The 27,515-nt window shown below is 43.0% G+C and overlaps 1 protein-coding gene across 5 annotated transcripts in view; it reads left to right on the forward strand.

The window, feature by feature from the left end:
* Nucleotides 1-26,365, forward strand: part of FERMT1 (FERM domain containing kindlin 1) — a 53,839-nt gene extending 27,474 nt beyond the window's left edge. For 4 of the 5 annotated variants that reach the window (XM_005568385.5, XM_005568384.5, XM_015457810.4 and 1 more), the window contains 9 exons: nt 2,159-2,266; nt 2,757-2,888; nt 5,122-5,171; nt 14,065-14,189; nt 15,280-15,386; nt 18,015-18,236; nt 19,135-19,259; nt 22,889-23,030; nt 25,086-26,365. In XM_005568385.5, the coding sequence (XP_005568442.3) occupies nt 2,159-2,266; nt 2,757-2,888; nt 5,122-5,171; nt 14,065-14,189; nt 15,280-15,386; nt 18,015-18,236; nt 19,135-19,259; nt 22,889-23,030; nt 25,086-25,259 (1,185 nt within the window). In that variant the 3' untranslated portion in view covers nt 25,260-26,365. The remainder of the gene's footprint in view (nt 1-2,158; nt 2,267-2,756; nt 2,889-5,121; nt 5,172-14,064; nt 14,190-15,279; nt 15,387-18,014; nt 18,237-19,134; nt 19,260-22,888; nt 23,031-25,085) is intronic. The other variant, XM_005568387.5, reaches the window with a different exon arrangement.
* The last annotated feature ends 1,150 nt before the right edge of the window (nt 26,366-27,515 follow it).

Consider the following 27,515-nt stretch of genomic DNA (forward strand, 5'->3'; position numbering starts at 1 on the left):
TTTAAAAAATAGAGACAAGAGTCTTGCTATGTTGCCCAGGTTGGGCCACTGTCCATTTTCAAAACTTTCTTATCATCCCAAAAAGAAACTCTGTACCCACTAAACAGTAATTCTTCATTGCCTTCTCTCCCTTGCCCCGGTAACCTCTATTCTACTTTCTGTCTCTATGAATTTGCCTATTCTGATAGTTTTATAAGTGAAGTCATCCAGTATTTGATTTTTTGTATTTGGTTTATTTCACTTAGCACAGTATCTTCAAGCTCATTCATATTGTATCATGTATCAGAATTTCATTCCTCTTTTTTTTTTCTTTTTTCTTCTTCTTTTTTTTTTTTTTTTTTTCTGAGGCAGTCTCACTCTCATTGCCCAGGCTGGAGTGCAGTGGTGCAATCTCAGCTCACTGCAACCTCTGCCTCCCAGGTTCAAGTAATTGTCCCACCTCAGCCTCCCAAGTAGGTGGGATGACATGCGCCTGCCACCATGCCCGGCTAATTTTTGTATTTTTAGTAGAGTCAGGGTTTCACCATGTTGGCCAGGTGGGTCTCAAACTCATGACCTCAAGTGATCTGCCCACCTCTGCCTCTCAAAGTGCTAGGATTACAGGTGTGAGCCACTGTGCCCAGCCAGAATTCCATTCCTTTTTAAGGCTGAATAGTGTTCTATTGTATGTGTACAGCATTTTATTTATCCATTCAGCTGTTGATGTACATCTGGACTGTTTCTACCTTTTGGCTATTATGAGTATTATTGCTGTAAACATTATTGTACAAGTATGTGTTTGGATGCCACTTTCAGTTTGTCTGGGTGTACATGTAGGAGTAGGACTGATGGATTATATTCTATGTTTAACTTTTTAAAGAACTGCCAAACTTTTCTACAGAGGCTGCATCATTTTACACCTAGCAGTGCACAAGGGTTCCAATTTCTCCACAGCCTCACCAACACTGGTTATTACCTGTCTTTTAGATAAGAGCCATTATAGTAGGTGTGAAGTAGTATCTTATTGTGGTTTTATATGTTTAAATTATTTAATCCATCTGTAATTTATATTTTTGGATAGTGTAAAGTTATTTTTTTGTTTCGATTTGTGTTCCAAGTGGCTAGGCATTTTCAACACTGTTTATAGTGTTGAATTCTTCCTTCCGCTGCTGTTATAAAATGTCATTTTTATATTTTAATATAAAATTAATATTTTATATTAAATTTATATACATACATAAGTCTGTTTTTAGATGAGGTTTTATTGACACTTTACCAATCGCTACACTAGTACCATATCATTTTATTTACTGCAACTTTATAATAGGTTTTAATGTCTGGGACGACAAGTGCTTTACTCAACATTGTTCTTTTTCCGTTTCTTGGCAATATTTGAACATTGTGTCTTCCAACTTAACTTGAGAATCAGCTTGTATAAAGTTTCATTAAAAAATTCCCATCAGATTCTGCTTGGGATTGCACTGGGCTTGCAGATCAGCATGGGGATCCCTTCTGTTACACTGTTTATCTATTGTACTGTTTATCGTATGAACCATTTTTACTATCTATTACTACCAATATGTAGATAAAAGAGAGAGAAAATAATGGAATCAAAGTTAGGTTGTGAAGAAGCAGCAGCAGCTCTGGAAAATGTTTGAAGTAAGTCAGTTCTGAATTCAGAAGTAAAATGGGCTGGAGGGCCAGGCGCAGTGGCTCACACCGGTAATCCCAGCACTTTGTGGGACTGAGATGGGTAGATTGTTTGAGCACAGGAGTTTGAGACCAGCCTGGGCAACATGGCAAAACCCTGTCTCTACAAAAAAATACAAACATTAGCCAGGTGTGGTGGCACACGCCTGTAGTCCCAGCTACTTGGGAGGCTGGGGCACAAGAATTGTATGAACCCAGGAGGCGGATGTTGCAGTGAGCCAAGATTGCACCACTGCACTCCAGCCTAAGCGACAGAGTGAGACCCTGTCTCAAAAAAAATAAAAAATTTAAAAAAAAATTTTTTTTAAAAAGGCTGAGTATTTGGCACAATAGAAGTGTTCCTTTCATTTACCTGAGCTGAAGTTTGCTGCATCTGATTAACAGAGAATGGCCTCAGCTGTTTCAGAATTTTTGTATTGTGGGATGTAAATATACCTCGTTACACACACACCTCTGTTTTTATCTCTAGTACGATGCTGTCCGAATAAACCAACTCTACGAACAAGCCAGGTGGGCCATTCTCCTAGAAGAAATTGATTGCACAGAGGAAGAAATGTTGATCTTTGCAGCTCTACAGGTATGGGGACTTCAGTACCTTTTCTCTGGAAGGAGACAAACCAAGTTTGTTCTGCTTAAAGTTTCATATGCTTCATACTAGTTTTTTTTTTCTTTGAAGAAATATCTGAAAATAAAGAGAGCAATTTTTTTCTGTATTTTTTATTTTGCTTTCTTCTTCAGAGCAGAACAAATTTTTAATTTAAAATGTTCCTCATCATCCACACACGCTCACATCCTATGTAAGACACTGGTCTTGCAATTATTATCTCTTCCCTACTGTAAGCACACTCAGTGATGAGAAAGAACCAGCTGTAACATGACTAACCATGGACCTCAGAATGACTCAGGTTAAAATGTCATTTTCCCCACACGGGAAGGAGATCTCCTCTTAGAAAATGTTCAGTATTCCAAGGGAATAGTCCTCAAAGGAAAAAAAATGGCTAATGGATTCATTTATATGTATAACATTTCTGTTTACAACATTTCTAAAATTTCTGTTTTCATTTTAGTACCACATTAGCAAACTGTCGTCGTCTGCCGAAACACAGGATTTTACAAGCGAGTCCGAGGTTGACGAAATAGAAGCAGCGCTTTCTAATTTGGAAGTAACCCTAGAAGGTGGAAAAGCAGACAGCCTTTTGGTATGAACTCTTTCCGATCACCCGGAACTGTGGCTTTCTTCTAACTGATTGACAAGTATAAATGAACTTTTCTTTATTAGAAGAGAATATTTCATCTGATTTTGAAAAAAAAAAAAAAGATTCTCTTCACCTAACAAGCTTCAACCTAGCAAGAGCTAACTTTTCACGGGTTAGCTCTGTAAGGGACTATATTTTCATTTCTACTAAAGACAATACTTTGGTGTTGTATTTCTTCCTAGGGATAAGTTGGCATGGTGTGAAGGAGCCACTGCCGAGGGCTCCACTTCACTAGCATAGAATGTGGAATTGGTCCCTAAACTTAAGTCTAGAAAATACCACCCTGTCTATTGCATGGGGCAACTGTGAGAACAGAATAGAGAAAATTGTTTCTTTTTTTCTTTCTTCTGAGATAAGCTGAAGTAAGTAGTGCAATCAAGGCTCACTGCAGCCTCAGCCTCCTGGGCTCAAGCAGTCCTCCCATCTCAGCCTCCTGAGTAGCTGGGACTACAGGCACACACTACCAGGCCTGGCTAATTTTTGTATTTTTTGTGGAGACAAGGTTTGCCATATTCCCCAGGCCGGTCTCTAACTCCAGGGCTCAAGTGACTCTCCTGCCTCAGCCTCCCAAAGTGTTGAGATTACAGGCATGAGCCACTGTGACTGGCCAAGAAAATTCTTTTTTTTTTTTTTTGTTGAGACGGAGTCTCGCTCTGTCGCCCGGGCTGGAGTGCAGTGGCCGGATCTCAGCTCACTGCAAGCTCCGCCTCCCGGGTTCACGCCATTCTCCTGCCTCAGCCTCCCGAGTAGCTGGGACTACAGGCGCCCACAACCGTGCCCGGCTAATTTTTTTTGTATTTTTAGTAGAGACGGGGTTTCACCGTGTTAGCCAGGATGGTCTTGATCTCCTGACCTCGTGATCCGCCCGTCTCGGCCTCCCAAAGTGCTGGGATTACAGGCTTGAGCCACCGCGCCCGGCCAAGAAAATTCTTTACAGATAAAAACCTTATTTCTATTTACTTTGTCATCCATGTCAACTAGACAAGCTGGACAGAAGTTGTGGCCTTTTTCCGGAACATTGCAAAAAGTTTCTGAATGCTTTTGACTTCAGGAGATAAACAAAAACCCTCCAACAAAACAAAGATAACTGTTCTGTCGTCTCTTTCTCCTTACCCATGAAAGGTGAATGTCAGCTTTATAACTGAAAATTCCCCTCCTGTTTAATTCACTCGTGAGGTGCCACCCTTTTATTTAACTTCAGCCATGGGAATAATTATTAACCACATTGAATCAGAGAGGTGGCTCCACCATAACTGGATGTAAACAGTAATCATGGATTAGATTGTGTTACTATATTCTTCTGCATTCAATGTATGTTCTCTTATCATTAAATGTCCTCAAATAAGAAATTGGTCTCATTCAGGAGCAAATACTTAATGCAAACTAAATGCCAAGATTCTTTAGAGATGCAGGGCCCTGTCTCACGCTTACAGAAGACACAGGCCCCATGAACTTGGAGTTCTCTGTTGTCTACTTTCTCCACTAAATAAATACAACAGGAAAGTAATTCTTTTTAGAATAAATAAAAAGTTATGTCCTCCCTCCCTTAATAGTTTTACACAATGCTAACAATAGGCTTTTCAGTTTGAAAACAGGCACCAGCCTACATTCCAGAATGAACTTTGAACCAGGTTCACTTTGAAAGTTTAATCAGTGATTAGGTATAGCAGGAGTTACCCACTCTAATATAAAAATTGTAAAGTCTTTTGTTTGCATATAAAAGTAGTCATTTCTAATTTAGATTTTTAACTTGAATGACAGTTATAGGGAGTACTTGATCCATTTTTTCATTTTTTTCATCTCTCGCTTTTCATTTTTGTAATCTATGACACAAACAGAAAAGTGAAAAATATACTTATGTGCAGCTTAACAAATGAGTATTCAATTGTCACCCAAGTCACCACCGAAATCAAGAAATACAATTTTGCCAGCCACCTAGGGGACCTCAACAGGGCCCCCATTCACCTCCCAGCCCTCCTCACTCCCACGCCCAGTTAACTATTGGAAATGTGGCGAGTGTAACTGAAGAACTGAGTTTTTCATTTTATTTAATGTGAATTAATTCAAATTTAAATAGCCACATGTAGCAAGGGACTGCCATGTTAGACAATGCAGGTTGAGTTTCAGCATCACTTATGAAGTTCCTGCTTTTGAAACATTATTTGTTTTTTCTTAGGAGGACATTACTGATATCCCTAAACTTGCAGATAATCTCAAATTATTTAGGTAAGTAACCTTTAATGGAGAAAAGGAGTTACTCATAAAAGTCTTGAAGATAAAGAGTACAGGGGTTTAAATTGTATATCCCTGAGGCAGGTTCATGGTTCAAAGGTAAAATGTGGGCTTTGCCATCAGACAGACAATGGGTTGAGTCCTAGCTCTACCACACATACCAGCTAGGTGACCTTGGGCAATATATTATGTCTCTGAGCCTCCGTTTTCCAATCTATAAAATGGGAATATACCTCCCCTTGGGCTTGTTGGGAGGATTCGATGAAATAATGCATATGAAGCATTGAGCATGGTACATGGTTCATAGTACGTGCTCAGTGAATGCTGGTGTGTAACGCTCGGTGAATGGCTGGGTTCACATCAGCAATAATAAACACATCTGCCATACAAGAGCTTCTAGTAGGATCCACCTGGGAGGCTCAGTACTCATACCATTTGAAGTCTCTCTTATAGTTTAAAAGTCATTTCTCTCTAGAACTTTGATCCTGGGCTTACAGAGAATAGTCACCTTAGTTTATCTACCTGTTTAAGTACTTCTAATAAACTCCCCCATCACCTCAGGTTGATGTGAAACTGCTAAAAAGGCAGAGAAGGAGTTTTTGTTTTCATGGAAATAATGGACTGCCACCTCTACGATGATGCCAAGGTGTGTTAGTATGAAAGAAACAAGGCTCTTTGAAGTCCTATCAGTTCCTTATTTCCCTTTATGGTTTGTTGACTTTTCTTTACCAACTGGCACTTCACTGGGGCAGTTGGCTTTAAAGGAAACACAAGTTGCTTTTGATAGCACATGATGCAAAGAAAGACTTAGAAAAAATGAACAGTGAAGCAGGTATAAATGAAAAACAAGTGTCCAAAGGTAACAATATTTGTCACTGGGTTTCTGCAGGTTTGGTTTTCGGGGTTTTTTACTGTGATTATAGGGTGTGGTCGCAAACAATAGGGTCATTCTTTTTTTTTTTTCTTTTCTTCCTTTTTTGAGACAGAGTCTCACTCTGCCTCCCAAGCTGGAGTGCAACGGTGCGATGTCGGCTCACTACAACCTCCGCCTCCTGGGTTCAAGCGAATCTCCCGCCTCAGCCTCCCGAGTAGCTGGGAGTACAGGCGCCCATCATCATGCCCAGCTAATTTTTGCATTTTTGTAGAGATGGGGTTTCACCATGTTGGCCAGGCTTGTTTTGAACTCCTGACCTCAGGTAATGCACCCGCCTCGGCCTCCCAAAGTTCTGGGATTACAGGCGTGAGCCACCACGCCCAACCAGGGACATTCATTCAACTTCCCCGGCATAAATGGTTGTAACCACATTTCACTCATATTGTTATAGTCAGAGCTACAGGAAAAAAGTAACCATTTGAATCCACAAATACATCTTAACAAAGTATTCATAATTGTTCCACAAAAAAATGAGTTGCCAAATTCTCTGTAGAGGGAAAATCAAGCCCTTCACAAACCAAATGGTGACTGTAGCCTTCCTATGGACATTTCTGATGAAGAAGGTGATAATTCTAGAGTTGAACCCACATCACTATGCTACCCTGAACTGTCACAGGCTTTTGGTGTGACTTAAACTCTCAAAATTGCCCTCATATTTGGCCAGTGGATACTATCTAAGTTCTCAAGATGTTGCATTGAATATATAATATAGTTCATGGAAGGAAGAAACAAATGAAGGAAGGAGAGAGAGCTCGTAGGAGGGAAGAGGGGAGGGAGATTGGAGAGTGGAAATCTATTACTGGTAGGGTGGGGCCTCTAACAGGCCCTTCATTTCCTAGACCTCCTTTCCTCATCAGTACGAGAGTATTGGACTAATCCTTTGATTTTTAAGTTTTTTCTTTTACAGTGAAGCTCTTTAAAAAAAAAAAATCTATTAAATGTATTATGTAAATAGTGGACTTCAGTGTCTAGCAACAGGCTCTCAGCTCTAATGCAAACTCTAATCTTACTATGAATACATATGCATGCTAGATAAAATAAAAGAATTATAAATACAGAATTAATCATGAAGTGAAACAGAAACACCAACTTACAGGAAATGAGGCAGGAATCTAGTTCTACAAATGCAGCATCAGCCACACAGAGGGATTGAGGGAATAGAGACAGGTTGTCATGGTTTGAGGCTAGGATTGTAATTCCCATGTAGGGATAGAAGATGAACACAGGATAGAAGTCCTGTGTAAAGCAGGAAGTGAGAACTGAAGCACCTGCCTAAAGGTGGAAACGTGCAAAGGCTGCCCTTCTGTTGAATGAAAAACAGAAAAACTACTCATTAGCCAAAGAAAGCAGTAAGGAAGTTCATCCTTGCATGGGCTTCTGTGTGGAAATGAAAGTATCTCTTGAGAAATCAGAGCCAAGGCTGTGTCACACACAGATGTAGATATAATTTTTTTTTTTTTGAGACAAAGTCTCACTCTGTCACCCAAGATGGAGTGCGGTGACGTGATCACAGCTCACTGCAGCCTCGACCTCACAGGCTCCAGACATCCTCCCACCTCAGTCCTCTTAGTAGCTGGGACTACAGGCATGTGCCACCACGTCTGATTAATTTTTGTATTTTTTGTAGAGACAGAGTTTCACCATGTTGCCCAAGCTGGTCTCAAACTCCTGGACTCAAGGTCTGCCCTTCTTGGCCTCCCAAAGTCCTGGGATTACAGGCATGAGCCACCATGCCCAGCCTAGATACAAATTTAAATGTTTTATGTGTTTATGTAATAAAGGAATCCTGAAAACATAAAATAGAAACAGATCCGGGATGACAAAACCTATGAAGCCCTAACATGTAGTTGCAAAAATACCTAGAGGGGAATATCCACAACCAAGCAGGCATGGGCCTTCCATAGAAAACGGCAACCTCCTGGCCGGGCATGGTAGCTCACACCTGTAATCCAGCACTTTGAGAGGCCGAGAGGGGTGGACCACGAGATCAGGAGATCAAGACCATCCTGGCTAACACGGTGAAACCCCGTCTCCACTAAAAATACAAAAAAATTAGCCGAGAGGTGGCAGTAGCCTGTAGTCCCAGCTACTCGGGAGACTGAGGCAGGAGAATGACGTGAACTCGGGAGGCGGAGCTTGCAGTGAGCCGAGATCGCGCCACTGCACTCCAGGCTGGGCGACAGAGCGAGACTCCACCTCAAAACAAAACAATAACTTCCTAAAAAATAAACAAACCTCTAATAAAAATTACTAATCATGTGAGTTAATAAACCACCATGAAAGACACAGACCCGACAGGCAAGAGGATTAGCAGTTTCAATAATTTCAGGTAATAGAACAATCTGAAGAAACCATAAAATGAGTACATTTAGAATCATTAAGTAAATTACAAAGTAGAAATTATAATAAAAGAGAACAGGCAGTATTGAACCAAAAGAAATTCCAGAAATAAAAAATATAATCATAGAAATTTAAAATTGATGGGGTGTATTAAAAACATCAAGTTAAAAAGCACAGTTGAAGAGACGACTCAGAAGTGATTTCAACAGAAGGAGAAGGTTCAACAAACATCTACTAGGAGTTCCAGAAGAAAAAATGAAGGAGAAGTAAGCATTCAGAAGAGAAGGCTAGAGAATTTTCCATATTTGTTAAAAATAAAAATCTGTAAATTTAGGAATCACAGATCTCAAAATAAATTTACTATAAATATGCATCTTGGTAATGCCAACCATTAATAAGACAAAGAAAAAAAAGACAAAATTCTTACAGAGGAGCAACAATGCTGTGAGCAGCAGACTTCTCATTGGCAATAAATGTAGGCTGGGAGATATGCAGAAAGTGCTAAGAGAAGAGAACCGTCAATCTAAAATTTTGTGCCCAATCGATCTTTCAAGAGTCTTTTTTTTTTTTTTTTTTTTTTGAGACGGAGTCTCGCTTTGTCGCCCAGGCTGAAGTGCAGTGGCGCGATCTCGGCTCACTGCAAGTTCCGCCTCCCGGGTTCACGCCATTCTCCTGCCTCAGCCTCCGAGTATCTGGGACTACAGGCGCCCGCCACTACGCCCCGCTAATTTTTTGTATTTTTAGTAGAGACAGGGTTTCACCGTGTTAGCCACGATGGTCTCGATCTCCTGACCTCGTGATCCGCCCGCCTCGGCCTCCCAAGTGCTGGGATTACAGGCGTGAGCCACCGCGACCCGCCCAAGAGTCTGCTTTTTGCACACCCCTAGGTATGAACCAGACAAGATACAATCCTACTAGTAAATTAAATATTTAATATCAACAATCATTTATGCCAAAACTGTAAGGTAACCACTATTGGAGAAACTACTTTGAAATAAACAAAATGACTTCGCCACAAGGTTATAGAGGGAGACCACACATAATGTCCATTCATTGAGTCATTTATAGGCAAGTTACTGTTTCAGTCAGACTTACACAGTGGGCTACAGGAGATATCAGAGTGATTCATTTTATGGAAACAAGAGTCTTAAAATATACTAGAATCTTTATAATAAATAAAAAGATGGTGAGGGATCATGAAAATCTTTGGCCTCACAGTAAGGATCACTGGTTTTCATATGGAAAATCACCTGTAAGGAGGGTTATACATTTTTGTTTTTCCAAAAAAATAAGGCTGGGAGCAGTGGCTCATGCCTCTAATCCCCAGCACTTTGGGAGGCTGAGGCAGGACTGGTCTGAGCCCAGTTTCCCTACCCCTAGCCCCTAGTAACCACTATTCAACTCTCTACTTCTGTAAGTTTGTGTGGTGACCCGCGCCTATAGGCCCAGCTATTTGGGAGGCTGAAGTGGGAGAATCACTTAGGCCCAGGAGTTTGAGACTGCAGTGACCCTGATCGTCCCACTGCACTGCACCCTGGGCAACAGGGCGAGACTCTGTCAGAAAGGAAAAGAAAGGGAAGGGAAGGGAAGGGGAAGGGAGGGGAGGGGAGGGAAAAGAAAAAGGAAGAAGGAAGGAAGGAAATAGAAAAGAAAAAAAGAAAATACATAAAAAATAAGTGTTTCAAATTGATGACCTTTCTGTGATGATATGTGGCCATCAGTAGTAAGACCCTTGATGTTTTCAAAATAATAAACACATTAATCTCTCCTTTAAGAAAAGGTTACTATAAAGTAAGTGAGAACGTAACTGGTTTTTGAAAGATTAATTCTGTACACACACTAAGGCTGTGAAGAGAGCCTTTTGAAAAGTTATTTGGAAATGTTTCTGTGGTTACATGCCTTCTGGGGAAGGGATGCTTAAAGGGTAGAAAGTTTCGGTTATGCAAGATAAATGAACTCTGAGCTCTGCATACTGGCTTACACCTGTAATCCCAGCTATTCAGGAGGCTGAGGCAAGAGGATCACTGGAGGCCAGGAGTTTAAGACCAGCCTGGGCAACATAGTGAGATCCCCGTCTCTAAAAAAATCATAATAATAAATTTTTTTTTTTTTTTTTGAGTCTTGTTCTGTCGCCCAGGCTGGAGTGCAGTGGCACAATCTCGTCTCACTGAAAGCTCCGCCTCCCGGGTTCACACCATTCTCCTGCCTCGGCCTCCCAAGTAGCTAGGCCTACAGGCGCCCGCCACTGCACCTGGCTAATTTTTTGTACTTTTAGTAGAGACAGGGTTTCACCACGTTAGCCAGGATGGTCTCGATCTCCTGACCTCGTGATCCACCTGCCTCAGCCTCCCAAAGTGCTGGGATTACAGGCATGAGCCACCACACCCGGCCTATAATAAAATTTTAAAAGATAAGTAAGTTCTAGATAGCTACTGTACTGCATAGGGCAGTTTACTAAACAGGTAGATCTTATGTTAAGTGTTCTTATCACAAAAAATAAGAAGAAAGGAAGTGGGAGGAAACTTAGAGCCGTGTTGGCTGTCTATGGTCTTAATGGTGGTGATGGTTTTACAAGTGTATACTTATTCCCAAACTCATCGAGATACACACATTAAGTATGTACAACTCTTTATATGCCAATCACACCTCAATACAGTGGCTTTTTTTTTTAAATCTACACATTTTTAAAACTTGGAGACAGAACTTTTCTGTGTTAAACATCATCCAAATTAAGAGTTCTGGCCGGGCACAGTGGCTCATACCTGTAATCCCAGCAATTTGGGAGGCCGAGGAGGGTGGATCATTTGAGGTCAGGAGATTGAGACCAGCCTGGCCAACATGTTGAAACCTGTCTCTACTCAAACTACAAAAATTAGCCACGTGGTAGTGGCGTGCGCCTGTTATCCCAGCTACTGGGGAGGCTGAGGCAGGAGAATCACTTGAGCCTGGGAAGTAGAGTTTGCAATGAGCCAAGATTGCACCACAGCACTCCATCTAGTCTGGGCAACAGAGTGAAGCCCTGTCTCAAAAAAAAAAACCAAAAAGAAAATTTCTAATGAGAGCCTGTCTCGCTCGTTCTTAAGCACATCATTCACCACTCAGCATCTCCTCCACTCCCCCTTCCCCTACCCTGCCCAGGCTTTGATGCATAGAACAGCAGCAATGATTAGCTTTGTTAATGTGTCAGAAGCATCCTGAAAGATGAACCAAACTTCCAGGCAGGAGACAGGAGAAGGAACTTGAGATCGCTTGATACTCTTAAGGTCCAGGTAAAATGGAGAATTAGGGCCTCATTCTTAAGCCTAAAGAAAAATATGTAGCTGCCCAAGATTAAACCAAGACCTTATTACCTATATCTTTTGGTTAAAGGTTGTGTCTTTATTATTCTGAAAATACTATTCATTTTGGAGAATCTGAGTATTAAACAACCTTCTAAATATGTTCCTTAGAACTGCTTGGGCATGGAGGCTCACCCCTGTAATCCCAGCACTTTGGGAGGCCAAGGGCAGGTGGATCACTTGAGCTCAGGAGTTCAAGATCAGTCTGGCCAATATGATGAAACCCCGGCTCTACTAAAAATACAAAAATTAGCCGGCCATGGTGGTATACACCTGTAGTCCCAGCTACCCAGGAGACTGAGGCATGAGGATCACTTGAACCCAGGAGAAGGAGGCTGCAGTGAGCCAAGATCGTACCACTGCACTCCAACCTGGGTGACAGAGCAAGACCCCATCTCAAAAAAAAAAAAAAAAAAAAAAAAAGAGCTGTCTTAACTACAGCCCACAACATGATAAATACTAGTTTTTTTTTGTTGTTGTTATTTGTTTTTTGTTTTTTGAGAGGGAGTCTTGCTCTGTCACCCAGGCTGGAGTGCAGTGGCGCAATCTCGGCTCACTGCAGCCTCCGCCTCCTGGATTCAAGTGATCCTCATGCCTCAGCCTCCCAGGTAGCTGGGACTACAGGCTCACCACAGCTGTCTAATTTTTGTATTTTTAGTAGAGCCAGGGTTTCATCATGTTGGCCAGACTGGTCTCAAACTCCTGAGCTCAAGTGATCCACCTGCCTCAGCCTCCCAAAGTGCGGGGATTACAGGCATGAGCCACCACACCCAGCAAATAAATGCTATTTTAATACAGTGTTTTTTCTTAATCCTGGAAATGTTAACTTCATAAAATGGTTTTCGAAATTATTTTATAACTTGTATGTAATATTCTTCTGTAATACACTGAGGGGATTTTGTTGGGTTTTTTATTTATTTATTTTTTAGAAACAAGTCCTCATTCTGTCACCCAGTGTGATCATAGCTCACTGCAGCCTCAACCTCCCAGGCTTAAGCAATCCTCCCACAAAGCTGGGACTAAAGACACACCACCACGCCTGGCTAATTTTTCTTTTTTTGTAGACATGTGATCTTGCTGTGTTGCCCAGGCTGGTCCTGAACTCCTGACCTCAGGCAATTCTCTCACTTCAGCTTCCCAAAGTGCTGAGGTGATGACACTGCACCCGGCATATACTTTTTGTTTTTTTTTTTAATGTGCACCTTCTTTCATATCTTTGTGTTAAGGATAACATATGTTTAGCTAAGGAAAGACTAGTACTAACATGTTATAAAAAATTGCCCCAAATTACATATGAATGGTTCCTCTCTTCTCCAAGAGGAACACCAAGGTTCCTCTCTTCTCTCATTCTTGATGCAGAAACCCACCCCTCTGGCGTGAGATACCCTGATCTGCCCCCAAGGCCGGATTTCTTCCACGGAACCGCATACTAATAATTTCTTTTCTCTGCCTATCTCCAACCCCTGTCCTGCCCCTAATTCATTCTCACATTGCCTATTTTGAATGACCCAACCTTTAAGCCTGCCATTGGCACCACCAACATTGTCTAGTCCACTGTATAAAGTTTTCTGGCCCCAACAGATACCAATACCACTGTTGGATACCTTCCCCCAAAATAGTTTTTAATAACAGTAGAGTCTATATTGACTAGCTGTAGATATCGCTGATTTCCGTGGCTCACTGAGAATTCTCTCATAGTTTCTCTTAAGAGTCAAGTGGAAACTACAGAAAATGCTGCTCATGTTTGTATCTGACTTGTATGTATGATAACTTGAAGCTTGGGCTGTCCACATGGACAGCTTTTTCAAATGTAAAAAGTATGCCGAGATTCCAAATGTCACCAGATTCATGTCAGTTTCTCACATACACCATCACAGTTTAGCACTTCAGTTGCGTCAGGCGCTGTGATAAGCTCTTCATGTAAGTGACCTCATTCTGTCCTCACAAAAGCCCTGGGTTCCCAGACTACAGCTGTCCCCATCACACAGAGGCAGTGCATGCAGCCCAGGTAAGTGCAGGATCTTTCCCAGGGCACACGTGTAGACAGTAGCAGAGCCAGGTGTGGCCCCAGGTGGAGCCTTGGTGTTAAAACCTACATCTCATGTCAGCATTTCATTTCTAGTAATCAGAAATTAGCAACTTGAAAATTATTTTTGGAAAAACAAAGTGTGTTTTGTTTGACAGGACCTCCAGAGCATCTGATCTGCTTGAAATTTGCAATGTGTCCTACATTTCTGGATGGTGGTTTAAACGTTTACTATCCTTTAATTTGCAGGCCCAAGAAGTTACTACTAAAAGCTTTCAGACAATACTGGTTTGTCTTTAAAGACACATCCATAGCCTACTTTAAAAATAAGGAACTTGAACAAGGAGAACCAGTAGAAAAACTAAATCTTAGAGGTAAGAGTACCCTATATCTTGCTGTGGCTCATCGTAAGTCAGGGCAGACGCCGTGGCTCAAACCTGTAATCCCAGCACTTTGGGAGGCCGAGGCAGGCGGATCATCGGAGGTCAGGAGTTCAAGACCAGCCTGGCCAACATGGTGAAACCCTATCTCTACTAAAAATACAAAAATTAGCCAGGCATAGTGGCGCATGCCTGTAGTCCCAGCTACTTGGGAGGCTGAGGCAGGAGGATCACTTGAACCTGGGAGGCGAAGGTTGCAGTGAGCCGAGATCGTGCCACTGCACTCCAGCCTGGGTGATAGAGTGAGACTCCATCTCAAAAAAAAAAAAAAAAAAAAAAAAAAAAAAAAAAAGGAGCAGATTAAAGGCAGGATTCCCACACAATGAGGCATTGTTTACTTCTAGAGGAACCACCATAACCATGTCACTGTTTTCCAAATGACAGCCTGGCTGCAGCTGCTCTTCAGAGCATAGGCCTTGAATGCAGTCTAGTAAACATGGTTATTTGCATTTTGCTGTTCCATCTTTCCCGGTGTGTCCAGAGTTTATGATGTGATGGTAATTCATCTCCAAGAGTATAGCACATGAGGTGCTGCAAGATCCTGAAAAGCCTTCTGTATTCCAGAACAGTTATATTTAATTCAGTGTCACTTTAATGCCTATTCTAATTTCTGAAGGTCACTGTGAGCGTCCTGATGACCATCTATGAATTGAAATATTTAATTAACCAGTACACTCAACTCTCATTATTGTGGCAATCAGAGAATTCCTTCTGCTTTGATTTAAAGTTCATATACATAATTTTTTCTATGAGTTTGGAGAGCCAACATTAACCTGAAAATGAACTAAACTGACTTTTTGATTTAAGAAAACCATAAAAGAAAAGCATTTTTCTTTATCTGTTAATTGTTCATAAGATTTATCTAGTTATCCATTGATTAATGTTATCAGCTTGCTCCTCCATTTTTCAAAACCGAACCAAATCTGAGGGGCTTATATTCAAAGTCTTTATTTCAGATACACACCTGATGTTTATCTAACAGATGCCTCAGAACTCAGTTTTTTCCCTGATCTTTGTCCTTCAGGCTGCGAAGTTGTGCCCGATGTAAATGTAGCAGGGAGAAAATTTGGAATCAAGTTACTAATCCCTGTTGCCGATGGTATGAATGAAATGTATTTGAGATGTGACCATGTGAGTAAAACCCCAAGAATGTTAAGTCACTTCACCTCTACTAAGCCTAAGAGCAAAACCTAAAAATGTTTTCACAAATTTAGAGCACTATTGTGTCAGTCAGCTATTGCTTTATAACAAACAATCACAATGTAACAAAATCACAATGACATTCAACAGTAAACATTCGCCATGCAGTGGCTCATGCCTGTAATCTCAGCACTTTGAGAGGCCAAGGCGGGCAGATCACCTGTGGTCAGGAGTTCCAGACCAGCCTGGCCAACATGGTGAAACCCCATCTCTACTAAAAATACAAAAATTAGCCGGGCATGGTGGCAGATGCCTGTAATCCCAGCTACTTGGGAGGCTGAGGCAGGAGAATTGCTTGAACCTGGGAGGTGGAGGTTGCAGTGGTAGCCAGGTATGGCAGCACACATCTGTAGTCCCAGCTGCTTGGGAGGCTGAGGCAGGAGAATCACTTGAACCCGGGATGCAGAGTTTGCAGTGAGCCAAGATGGCACCACTACACTCCTGCCTGGGTGACAGAGCAAGACTCTGTTCCCCCCCCCCAAAAAATAAAAACAATAAACATTGTTTTCTGAAAGATGTGCTGAAAGGTAGGCTGGGGATTGGATGATCCAGGGTGGTGTCAGCTCGTCATACGGGTTTGGAGACACAGGTTTGGCAGGACTGTGCCTCTGGTTGAGCTGATTTTATTTATTCTGGGTCCCAGGTTGCCTGGGGAAGATCTCCTCTTGATGAGGGCAGAAGTGTGAGAGGGCACATGGCAACACATGCACCTCCTAAAGCTTAGGCGTGAAGTTGGCACACTGTCACTTCCACCCACATTCCATTGGCCAAAGCAGATGACATGACTAGCCGGCAGTCAAGGGATGGGAATTGCACTGTCCCTGGTGGGAGGAACTGTAAAATTATATAGCGAAGGTTGTGGATGGCAGTGCAGGTGTGTATTAGTCCATTCTCACATTGCCATAAAGAACTAACTGAGACTGGGAGAGAAAAGAGGTTTAATTGAGTCCTAGTTCCACAGGCTATACAGGAGGCATGGCTAGGGATGCCTCAGGAAACTTACAATCTTAGAAGGTGAAGGGGAAGCAAGCACATCTTCACATTGTGACAGGAGAGGGAGAGAGTGAAGGGGGAAGTGCCACACACTTTTAAACCATCAGATCTCATGAGAACTCATTCAATATCACGAGAACAGCAAGAGGTAAATCCGCCCCCATGATCCAATCACTTCCCACCAGGTCCCTCCCCCAAAACTGGGAATTACAATTCAACATGAGATTTGGATGGGGACACAGAACCAAACCATATCAGCAGCAGTAAAGATTGAGGCCAGTAATTCAATGTTGCTCACCTACTGTCGCACTGAAGAACGCCCATCTTTAACTGCGTTCCGGGCACTTCTGAGGACCACTCCTGTTTACTCCCTGAAGTCAGAAATAAAACACAGACATTAAACAACAATAGAAGCCACCACTGACTTGTTAAGATCCCATAATGGCCATGATTCTAACCTTAGACTCTAACCTTAGAGTTAGAGTCTTTACCAAGGACAGACAAGGGTACAAATAATATAGGAAATCAGCTAATTTTTTTCATCATTTTCTTTTGTCATAGAGATCAGATGTGATACGAAAATGGAAATACATATCAAGGAAAGTTCTCTGATAGTTTACAGTTTCACCACCTATCTGTGCCCCATGGCACTTCTTTGTGTCCTTGGATCTTTTTTTTTTTTTCTTTTTTTTTTTTTTGAGATGGAGTCTCGCTCTGAAACCAGGCTAGAGTGCAGTGGTGCGATCTCGGCTCACTGCAACCTCCACCTCCTGGGTTCAAGCGATTCTCCTGCCTCAGCCTCTCGAGTAGCTGGGACTACAAGTGCCCACCACCACGCCTGGCTAATTTTTTGTATTTTTTAGTAGTGACGGGGTTTCACCATGTTAACCAGGATGGTCTTGATCTCCTGACGTCGTGATCCACCTGCCTTGGCCTCCCAAAGTGCTGGAATTACAAGTGTAAGCCACCACGCCCAGCATTTTTTTTTTTTTTTTTTTGAAGACAAACTATTGTTCTGTCACCTAGGCTTGAGTACCTTGGTGCAATCTCTGCTAACTGCAACCTCCATCCCCTGAGTTCAGGGGATTCTCCTGCTTCAGCCTCCTGAGTAGCTGGGATTACAGGCATCTGCCATTACGCACAGCTAATTTTTGTATTTTTACTAGACACAGGGTTTCACCTTGTTGGCCAGGCTGGTCTCAAACTCCTGACCTCAAGTGATCCACCCACCTCAACCTCCCAAAGTGCTGGGATTACAGGCATGAACTACCACACCCGGCTCTTGGATCATCTTTAAATGCAAAATTCCCTGCATGCAATTTATCGAAGTTGACATTCCTATCCTCTAGCCTCCCAGCATCTAGAAACTTAATGCAGGACTCAAAAGCTACTGTCAGGTGTTACATTAGGTGATGAGCAGTCATTCAAAACGTGTGCCACTTCACTTCTTGCTTGGAAGGTGATGGTTTTGCAATGTAACGGGGAAGAAAGTCCAAGTCCGCCTCCGTGTGCAGCAGGGGGCTTTGCACTTGAGCGTGCTTCTCAACCTTCTGCTGTTTGCTGCAGGAGAATCAATACGCCCAATGGATGGCTGCCTGCATGCTGGCATCGAAGGGCAAAACCATGGCAGACAGCTCCTACCAGCCAGAGGTCCTCAACATCCTTTCCTTTCTGAGGATGAAAAACAGGAACTCTGCATCTCAGGTGGCTTCCAGTCTCGAAAACATGGATATGAAGCCAGAATGTTTTGTGTCACCACGGTGTGCAAAAAAACACAAATCTAAACAGGTACTGTTCATCGTGTTAGGGCAATTGTTTGCAGTAAATTCTTTATGCAAACAAAAATAAAAGGAGGATTTCCGGCTGGGCATGGTGGCTCACACCTGTAATCCCAGCACTTGGGAGGCCAAGTTGGGTGGATCACTTGAAGTCAGGAGTTTGAGACCAGCCTGGCCAACATGGTAAAATCTCTATCCTGAACATACAAAATTAGTGAGATGTGGTGGTGCACACCTGTAATCCCAGCTACTTGGGAGGCTAAGGCAGGAGAATTGCTCTAGCCCAGGAGGTGGAGGCTACAGTGAGCTGAGATTGCACCACTGCATTCTTGCCAGGGTGACAAAGCAAGACTCTGTCTCCAAAAAAAAAAAAAAAAAGTAATTCCATCTGATTAAGAGTATCATCATGAAAAAATCAGTTGATGGTAAAATTTGACTATGTCCAGAATATTAGATGATGTTATGAAATTATTGTTAATTTTGTTAGAGGTGACTGTACTGCTGACTAAACATGCAGGTATTCCCAGATTGAACTTAATGCTTTAGTTCTCACAAATTAATAATTAAAATTATGCTTCTATAGGAGTGGGTTAAAAGTTGCACAGATGAGCTGATTCATGTAGAACCATTGTCTGTGGCCGCTCCGCAGACCTCAGAAAGAGGGACCCCAGAGCTCTCCAACTGCACCAACTTTAGAAGTTTATGTGTCGGGTGATCCTTTTCCTGCTTCTCCCAGTGATTGTTGTATCTTGTAGAAAAAGAGAGAATGAATGAATGAGAATGGATTGTCTTTGTAGAGCCGCAGTCGGGCCTTGAGTGTATTGTTCTTACGGGGGATCCAGAGCTAACAGGGTGATTACAGAGCAGCTGGTGCCTGTGAGGAGAGGTTGATGCCTGTTTCTGTTCAGCTGGCTGCCCGGATCCTGGAGGCGCACCAGAACGTGGCCCAGATGCCCCTGGTCGAAGCCAAGTTGCGGTTCATCCAGGCGTGGCAGTCACTGCCTGAGTTCGGCCTCACCTACTACCTTGTCAGGTGATTACAATGTTCACTTGTTTCTCACACTTTCCATCCAATTTTAAGTGGCTTTTGGGGAGCCCCAGTTTTCTCATTTAGTGTAGAATACAGAACGCTTTTTATTTGAGAATATTGCCCTTTTACAAATAGCCCTGATACTTTGGGCTGCTCATAAACATTTTCCATACCTTCTAAGTGCCAACACCCCTGAAACTCAGCTAGATGTGGGAAAGGAAATTTTAAAAGGAGGTTCTTTTAGGATAACTACATTTCCAAAACCAGACGGTAAACATCACATATTGATTTTATGAAATCTCTAACTTTTCTTTTTTTTTTTTCCCCCAAGAGATCAGGGTTGGGGGTGTCTCACTTTGCCGCCCAGGCTGGTCTCGAACTCCTGATCTCAAGCAGTCCTCCCACCTCAGCCTCCCAAAGCGCTGAGTTTACAGGCATGAGCCACCACACCTGGCTATGACTTTCTTTCATGTCAGCTTTCTCATTTTTGTGTCTCATACTGTGTCTCGTAGTGTGGCTTTGCAGAATTTTTAGGTTTTTAGAGAGGCCCCAGCAAGCTCTGTCTTATTTCTACCCAGCTTTATCAGGTAGTAACCCTGTTCCCCCTGGTCTCTGAAGATTTCTGGGTCTGAAGGATGCATACGAGGCCCATCTATTGCCCCCAGAAAGATAGCTTAAGTGACTTGTCCAAGTTCACCCCCTAGTCCAGGGCACACCTTGGCATAAAGCCCTGTGTCCTCATTTGTTATCCCTGCCCAGCACTACGGCTCTGCCCCACTGTATACAATGGATGGTTTCCCAAAACATATCCACCAGCATGCTTGTAAATCAGATTACATTTTTCAGTTCAGTAAAGAAGACAGATGCTTAAGCAAAATCTACACCCAATCCTGCAGTACAGCAAATACTGTCACTTTCTCGTCTTATAATTTGCGGGTGGGAAAATTGGTTTGTATTTTTAAGTGTTGACAGTTTTTGTTTTCTTGGCCCTTTCCAAAGACTCCATTTCTCCATTACTTCTAACAGGGGAGTCTATTCAGAATTTCCAGCCGGGCGCGGCGGCTCACGCCTGTAATCCTAGCGCTTTGGGAGGCCAAAGTGAGCAGATTGCCTGAGCTCAAGAGTTCAAGACCACCCGGGGCAACATGGCGAAACCCCATCTCTACTAAAAACACAAACAAATTAGCTGGGCATGGTGGTGTGCAGCTGTAGTCCCAGCTACTCAGGAGGCTGAGGCACTAGAATGACTTGAACCTGGGAGGTGGAGGTTGCAGTAAGCTGAGATCGTGCCACTGTACTCCAGCCTAGGTGACACAGTGAGACTGTCTGTAAAACAAAAACAAAACAAAAAAAAAATGGACTTTCCTATTCACTGAAATATCTCATTTAACATCAGTCCCCAATGTTTGTCCCAAACAAGCAACTCTTTCTGCTTTACTTACTCCAACAAAGGAGTGAGGAAGGGCAGAGTTATACTGGATCCCCACTATGTGTGTGCATACATGTCCATGTGCAGACACACACACACACACACACACACACACACACACACACACCCCTACCTGTAACCCTGAAGTCAAGCCCGCATAGTGAAAACCACAAAAATACTTAAACTGACCAGGCCCAGCTTTCAGTCGCACCTCTGCCTTTGCTAGTTCTGTGACCTGGGCATTTTTGTTGCCCTCCCCAAGCCGCAGCTTCTCCATGTGTTCGATGGGCATTCCGAACCTACTGTGTTGAGAGAATCCAGTGCAGCCTGCAAGCAAAGCGCCTGATACGTGGTGAAGCGTGGTGTGGGCCTGAACAAGTTTCTGGTGACAACTCCTCCTTTACCAGCTATTTCCCCTCTGCGCCTCCCTCTATCTCTAACACCTGTTTATGGAGGTGAGGCTTTGAGGCAGCAGCCCCGGGTATGGCAAAGATCTGCTTTTTCCAAGGCCAGAGTCAAAGGCTGGAGCAGCCCTGCTATGTATAAGATGGCTGGCAGAATCAGGATCTGCTGACACCCGAGAAAGCTAGGTCTTTGCTTCACCGCTCCCTGGATAATGGAGAGCAGCCCAGGGAATTCCCATAGGTTAGAGAGAAGCAGATGGAGTAAGAAGTGGGTTAACTTCTGATATTAAGCATTAAGGTGGTGAAATGAAGGAAAAAAGTGGAGTAAATTTTAATCAAGGGTGACATGCAGAAAAGAATGATGTGAAAAGTGACATATTCAGCTAGGATTTTTTTTTTAAATTATGCTTTTCTGTCTCCTGCAACATCAATTTTCACATCAGTATCCCCTTCTTGCATCCCCCTCCAGCTGCCGTCCCCATTCACTGCCCTACTTTACAGTAAAACTTCTTGAATGTATTGTACTTACCCACTACCTCCAATTCCTTTCTTCCATTCTCTCAATCATGGCTCACTATAACCTCAAACTCCTGGGCGCACGTGATCCTCTCACGTCAGCCTCCCAAGTAGCTGTGACTTGTGAGCCACCACACCTAGCTAACTTTCTTTTAGGAGATGGGATCTCACTGTGTTCCCCAGGCAGCTCTCAATCTCTCGGCCTCAAGTAATCCTCTTGCCTCGGCCTCCCAGAGTGCTGGGATCTCAGGTGTGAACCACCGCACCCAGCCAGGCCTCAGTTCTTAAAGCATTCTTGGTCTTCCTGCCTCGACCCTGGTCCCCCTAAGTTTTCAAGTTAGCAGCCACAGGGATCCTTTTAAAATCTTAAATCAGATTTTGTGAAGTCTCTGCTCAAAACCATGTGGGACAGCTGTGGTGGCTCGTGCCTGTAATCCCAGCACTTTGGGAGGCAAAGGCAGGAGGACTGCCTGAGTTCGGAAGTTCAAGACTACCCTGGGCAACATAACAAGACCCTGTCTCTAAAACACACACACACACACACACACGAAATCCGAAGGATTTCTTATCTCACTCAGAGTAAAAGCCAGATCCTTACAGTGGCCTACAAGACCTTTGCTCTTGAACTCACATTTCTCTCCCCTCCTTCACTGTGTCAGCCACATGGGCCTCCTGGCCGGTCCTTAAGCACATTAAAAAAAAAAAAAATTTTTTAAGTGGCTGTGCCCTCTGCCTGGAATACTCTTTCCCCAGATATCCACGTGTCTCACATTCTCATGCATATCCATTTTTTGATCAAATGTCACCTTTTCACTGACCTTGCTATTTTAAACTGTAGCCACCTCATTGCCAGTATTCCCTGTAGCCCTTCCAACTTTATTTTCCTTCATCTTATCTGGCATATGTACCTCCTACTTATGATCTTCTCCCTCCCACAGTCAGAAATTTTCCATCCATTTAGTTCACTACGATATCTCCCATGCCTAGAAGAGTGCCCTACAGAGTCAGTAATCATTTTGAATGAATGTATTTGATTCCGTCTTATTTTATTTTTCTCTGATGTCAGTTTTACTTAAAGACCATCTGCAGGATCGCCTTCATTCTTTTTTCATGTTCTCTATATCCCAATAAAAATGCCCCCCTGCAGAAAGCTAATTCTTCATTTTCCATTCCTCTGAAATGATTTAGAAATACTGGTAGTATTTTTAAGAAGTTATATGTGAATGAACATTGTATTATAGGAAGCGGTTGCTTCTCTTAACTAATATTATGATTCTTTTCAGATTTAAAGGAAGCAAAAAAGATGACATTCTGGGAGTTTCATATAACAGGTTGATTAAAATTGATGCAGCCACCGGGATTCCAGTGACAACATGGAGATTCACAAATATCAAACAGTGGAATGTAAACTGGGAAACCCGTCAGGTAAAGTGAAAGTTTTGCTCTTCAGTGTTGAGCCTATAAATGTGTGTTCCCTCAGAATTGCAGATTATTCTGATTTTTGAAAGGTATTCTTCTATTTGAGCTAAGAAACCACAAGCATGTGGTAACTGTCTGCTAAAATAATTATATGCAATTCTGGGCAGCTTCCTAACAAGCACAGGCCAAATGCTCTTGCATTAGCACTGTAAGTTGGCGTAGTCTCCACGCAGACTGTCAATACAGACAGGTTCTAAAATTACTGAGCAGTTTCATTAAATTTCATTGACTCAGCATAGGATTATATAGGATTTAGGTTGATAATTACTTACCAGAAACTACTGGAGATGTAACTGCTATGCAAAATAAATCCAAAAAAGCCCTCATCTGACTGGCTGTCAAGAAACCCGATTGAGGACTTGAAGATTCAATTGCTCACCTGGAGAGCATTCCAGGCTCAAAAGGGAAAAACTGCTGAAGCAGCAAGTGAGGTCCATAGTGATGGCTGAGAAAAGCTTCACCTTTTAAAACCAGGAGCCCTCAAACCCTTAGCCTGTGTTACAGCCTCCCATCATCTCCCATCCTAGGAGCTAAGTTCAGGCCAAGCCTGTATCATGGAAAATTCTAGATGAAGTTAGAGGCACCTTAGCATCCTGCCGCTAATTTAAAACATTCTGCCCAGTGCTTTGGGAGGCCAAGGTGGGAGGATCACTTGAGGCCGGGAGTTCGAGACCAGCCTGGGCAACATATTGAGACCCTGTCTCTACAGAAAATTAAAAAATAAAAAATAAAAAAGACGAACTAGCCAGGTGTGATGGTGTGCACCTATAGTTTCAGCTACTCAGCCAGGGAGGATCACTTGAGGTTCAAGGTTACAGTGAGCTATGATTGTGCCACTGCACTCCAGCCTGGTTAACAAAGCGAGACCCTGTTTCACTCATTCTTGAATTAATTAAAACATTCCGATGGTGCTGATATAGACTCAATCTTCCCTCATTCCTTTGGCATTCTCATTTTCCAATAGAAAGTAGAGGGATGGTAAGAGACTCACACATTTGTTAAGAACCCTGACTTCCTCTCAGCAGTATTGATAACCATCTGGGTGCTTATTTGTAAAATCAAGTTCAGAGATTAGATGACATCTAAGGCAGTAGCTCTAAAGCCTTGATGCATATAAGGATCACCTGGGGAGCTTTAAAATACCACTGCCCAGAACACACCCGAGGCCAGTTAAATCTGAATCTCTGGGAGGAGGAGCGAGGTATTAATAATTTCTAAAGGTCCACAAGTGATTTCAATGGGCAGCCAAGGTTGAGAACCAGCAAAGTCTCTAAGTCTTTCTTCTAGTGCTTAGAGTTTATGACTTTCAGCTAGGAAAGGGTTCGGGGCAGTGGCTATAAGAAAATTCAGGCAGCCTTTTATTATTCATTAAAGAGCCTGCAGGCTGGTGCAGTGGCTCACACCTGTAATCCCAACACTTTGGGAGTCTGAGGCGTGGATCACTTGAGGTCAGGAGTTCAAGACCAGCCTGGCCAACATGGTGAAACCGCGTCTCTACTGAAAATGCAAAAATTAGCCAGGTGTAGTGGCACACACCTGTAATCCCAACTACTTGGGAGGCTGAGGCATGAGAATCGCTGGAACCTGGAAGGCAGAGGTTGCAGTGGCCTGAGATCGTGCCACTGTACTCCAGCCTACGTGACAGAGAGAGACTCCATCTCAAAAAAAAATAAATAAAAATAAAGTGCCTGCGAAGCACCCTGCTCCCCAACATAGGGAGTGCTTGGGCAAAATCCTTATATCTAAACTGTAGACAGAAAATGTGTTGGGAGTTTTTAAAACCAGATGTGCAGCAAAGTCGACGCCACCAGAGGGCGCAAAGAGAGCAAAGATGTTTTCTGGAAGTGTTTAATGGAAGTGATGGTTTTCTGTGCGTTTTAGGGCGATATCCATCTGTCATCCACCTCAGCAGCCCTCAGCTCCAGGGGCCAGTCCAACAAAGCGCCTCTTTCTCATCATTCCTTGTCAGAGTTTAAGCTTCTCTGTGCCTTCCTCTTCCAGGTGGTCATCGAGTTTGACCAAAACGTCTTTACTGCATTCACCTGCCTGAGTGCAGATTGCAAGATTGTACATGAGTACATTGGTGGCTACATTTTCTTGTCTACCCGCTCCAAGGACCAGAATGAAACACTCGACGAGGACTTGTTCCACAAATTGACCGGCGGTCAGGATTGAAGCAAGCATGCGTGCTCGGCGCACACCAACAGGGCAAGCCAAAGGCGCCCCTCCCCGGAGGGATGGGATCCGTAACTTGCCCAGCATGTAGATACTGGACTAACAGACAACATACGTTCACCGCTGGTCACCCAGGTCCTCACCTCATTCAAACCCACTGCTGGCACATCCCTCTCCTTACTTTGCTCTGTGCTACCAGCCATGGAAGGAGCCTCTCTTGTTTTTTCTAGAAAATGGGTGAGCAGGAGAAAAGGAGGTGCCCTAAGGTTGCTCTAAGGCCCAGTATGTGGTTACAGTTCTGTGACTTGCAGAACCTGCCAGGTGGATGGCTACAAGTATCCTTGTCCTGATCTGTCTCATTACTAAGTCAGTGGAGAAGACAGAAAGGTAAAAATCACGTGAAGAAAGAACAACTCTTATTTCACAAACTCAGGTATGAAACTAAATGCCTGTCCTTCATGAAACTGCTTTTAGCTCTTGTCTTTTCAAAATGGCAAAGGGAGTTCCTACACACACTTTTTCCCTGGAGGCGAAGGTCTAGGGGTAGAAAGGGGAAGGGTGGGGCTACCAGGTAGCAGTTGACGACCCAAGGTCAGAGCAGTGGCCCTCAGTGTCGTCTGTCCACAGTGATACCTGCCAAGATGACCGCTGACCCACATCTGGTCTTAGTCATTGGTCTCCTCAGGTTTCTTGGGCCACCTGCAATCCCCATTCCATTCCTACAGATCTCTCAGCCACCTGTAAGTCCTTTGTGAAGACGTGGGTGATACAGGGGGACAGGAAAACCCATTTCTCAACCCAGATCCATGTCTCAACTGCTTCTACTCTGGGTTGGGATTCAGGAAGACAGGCACAGTCTTCTCTGTCCATAGAAACACCTGTCAGCGTCAAGGATTCCAGTCAGGTCTCTATCCCAACTGGTCAGGGAGAGAAGGGCAGACCTATTCTCAAAGACCACCATGTCCAAGGTCTGACGGGAAGCATCCCTCTTACTGCTGGTCTGTGTTCTCCTGGATTTGGGATCTGTGTTGCTATGACTCCTGGCCTTTTCTCTAAAGGCCTTTGGCTTTTGTAAATCATGAGCCAATAATAGACTTTTTTCTCCCCCTCTGTGTTTTGCTGTGTCATTTCTGCCTTGAGACAGCGCTTGCCTTGAGCGAGTGAGCCAATTAACAGCTGCCTGAATTGTCATTTTCCATTTTGGTTTGTTAGAGGTGGGAGGGGTGGGTTTTGAGGTTAAAAGCAATACCAGAAGTACAGGGAAATATCAGACAATATTTGATTTTTTTTTCATAGATGTTCAGCCACACAAAGAGCTCAGGTTGCAAGGATAAGGCAAAAGCCCCAATCCCATTTTTCAGTTCTCCTAGGATGTATCCCCTCAGGGGGCCTGGCCAGAGTTCCAAGGCCCACGAGCGTCAGTTGTTGCTTTATTTTCCAGCAAAGCCCTCTGAGAAATGAGACCTCAGCAATTCCAGGGGCCACATAGAGACAGACTTGGCAAGGGACCCCCTGGTTCTGAGCCAGTAGCTGCCATCTGGAAATTCCTCTTTTAGCCTCTCCTTAGAGGTGAATGTGAATGAAGCCTCCCAGGAACCCGCTGAATTTCTGAGGCCTTGCTTAAAGCTCGGAAGTGGTTTAGGCATTTGGAAAATCTGGTTCACATCATAAAGAACTTGATTTGAAATGTTTTCTATAGAAACAAGTGCTGAGTATACTGTGTTATACTTGGTGTTGGTCATTTCTCAGTCCTATTTCTCAGTTCTAGTATTTTAGAACCTAGTCAGTTCTTTAAGATTATAACCGGCCCTACATTAAAATAATGCTTCTTGATGTCAGATTTTACCTGTTTGCTGCTGAGAACATCTCTGCCTAATTTACCAAAGCCAGACCTTCCATTCAACGCGCTTCCTTAGCTTTCATAGTTGTCTGACATTTCCATGAAAACAAAGGAACTAACTGGTTTTAACCAAACTTTGGTTACAATTTTCAGGGGAGCATTTCTTCCGTGACACATAGCAACATCCCAAAGAAATAAACAAGCGTGACAAAAAAAAAAAAAAAAAAAAAAAAAAACCCTAAATGCTACTGTTCCAAAGAGCAACTTAACGGTTTTTTTAATATTGAGTGCAAAAGGTCACCCAGCTTCCTATGATGAAATTTTAAATTAATGGGCACTTTTCAACATCATTTACTTCCTTATCTACACTTGATTCAGAAATCTGCATTTTTTATTATTTTATATGACTTTTAAGT

This window comes from Macaca fascicularis, chromosome 10 (assembly GCF_037993035.2).
Source record: "Macaca fascicularis isolate 582-1 chromosome 10, T2T-MFA8v1.1".
Taxonomy (NCBI): domain Eukaryota; kingdom Metazoa; phylum Chordata; class Mammalia; order Primates; family Cercopithecidae; genus Macaca; species Macaca fascicularis.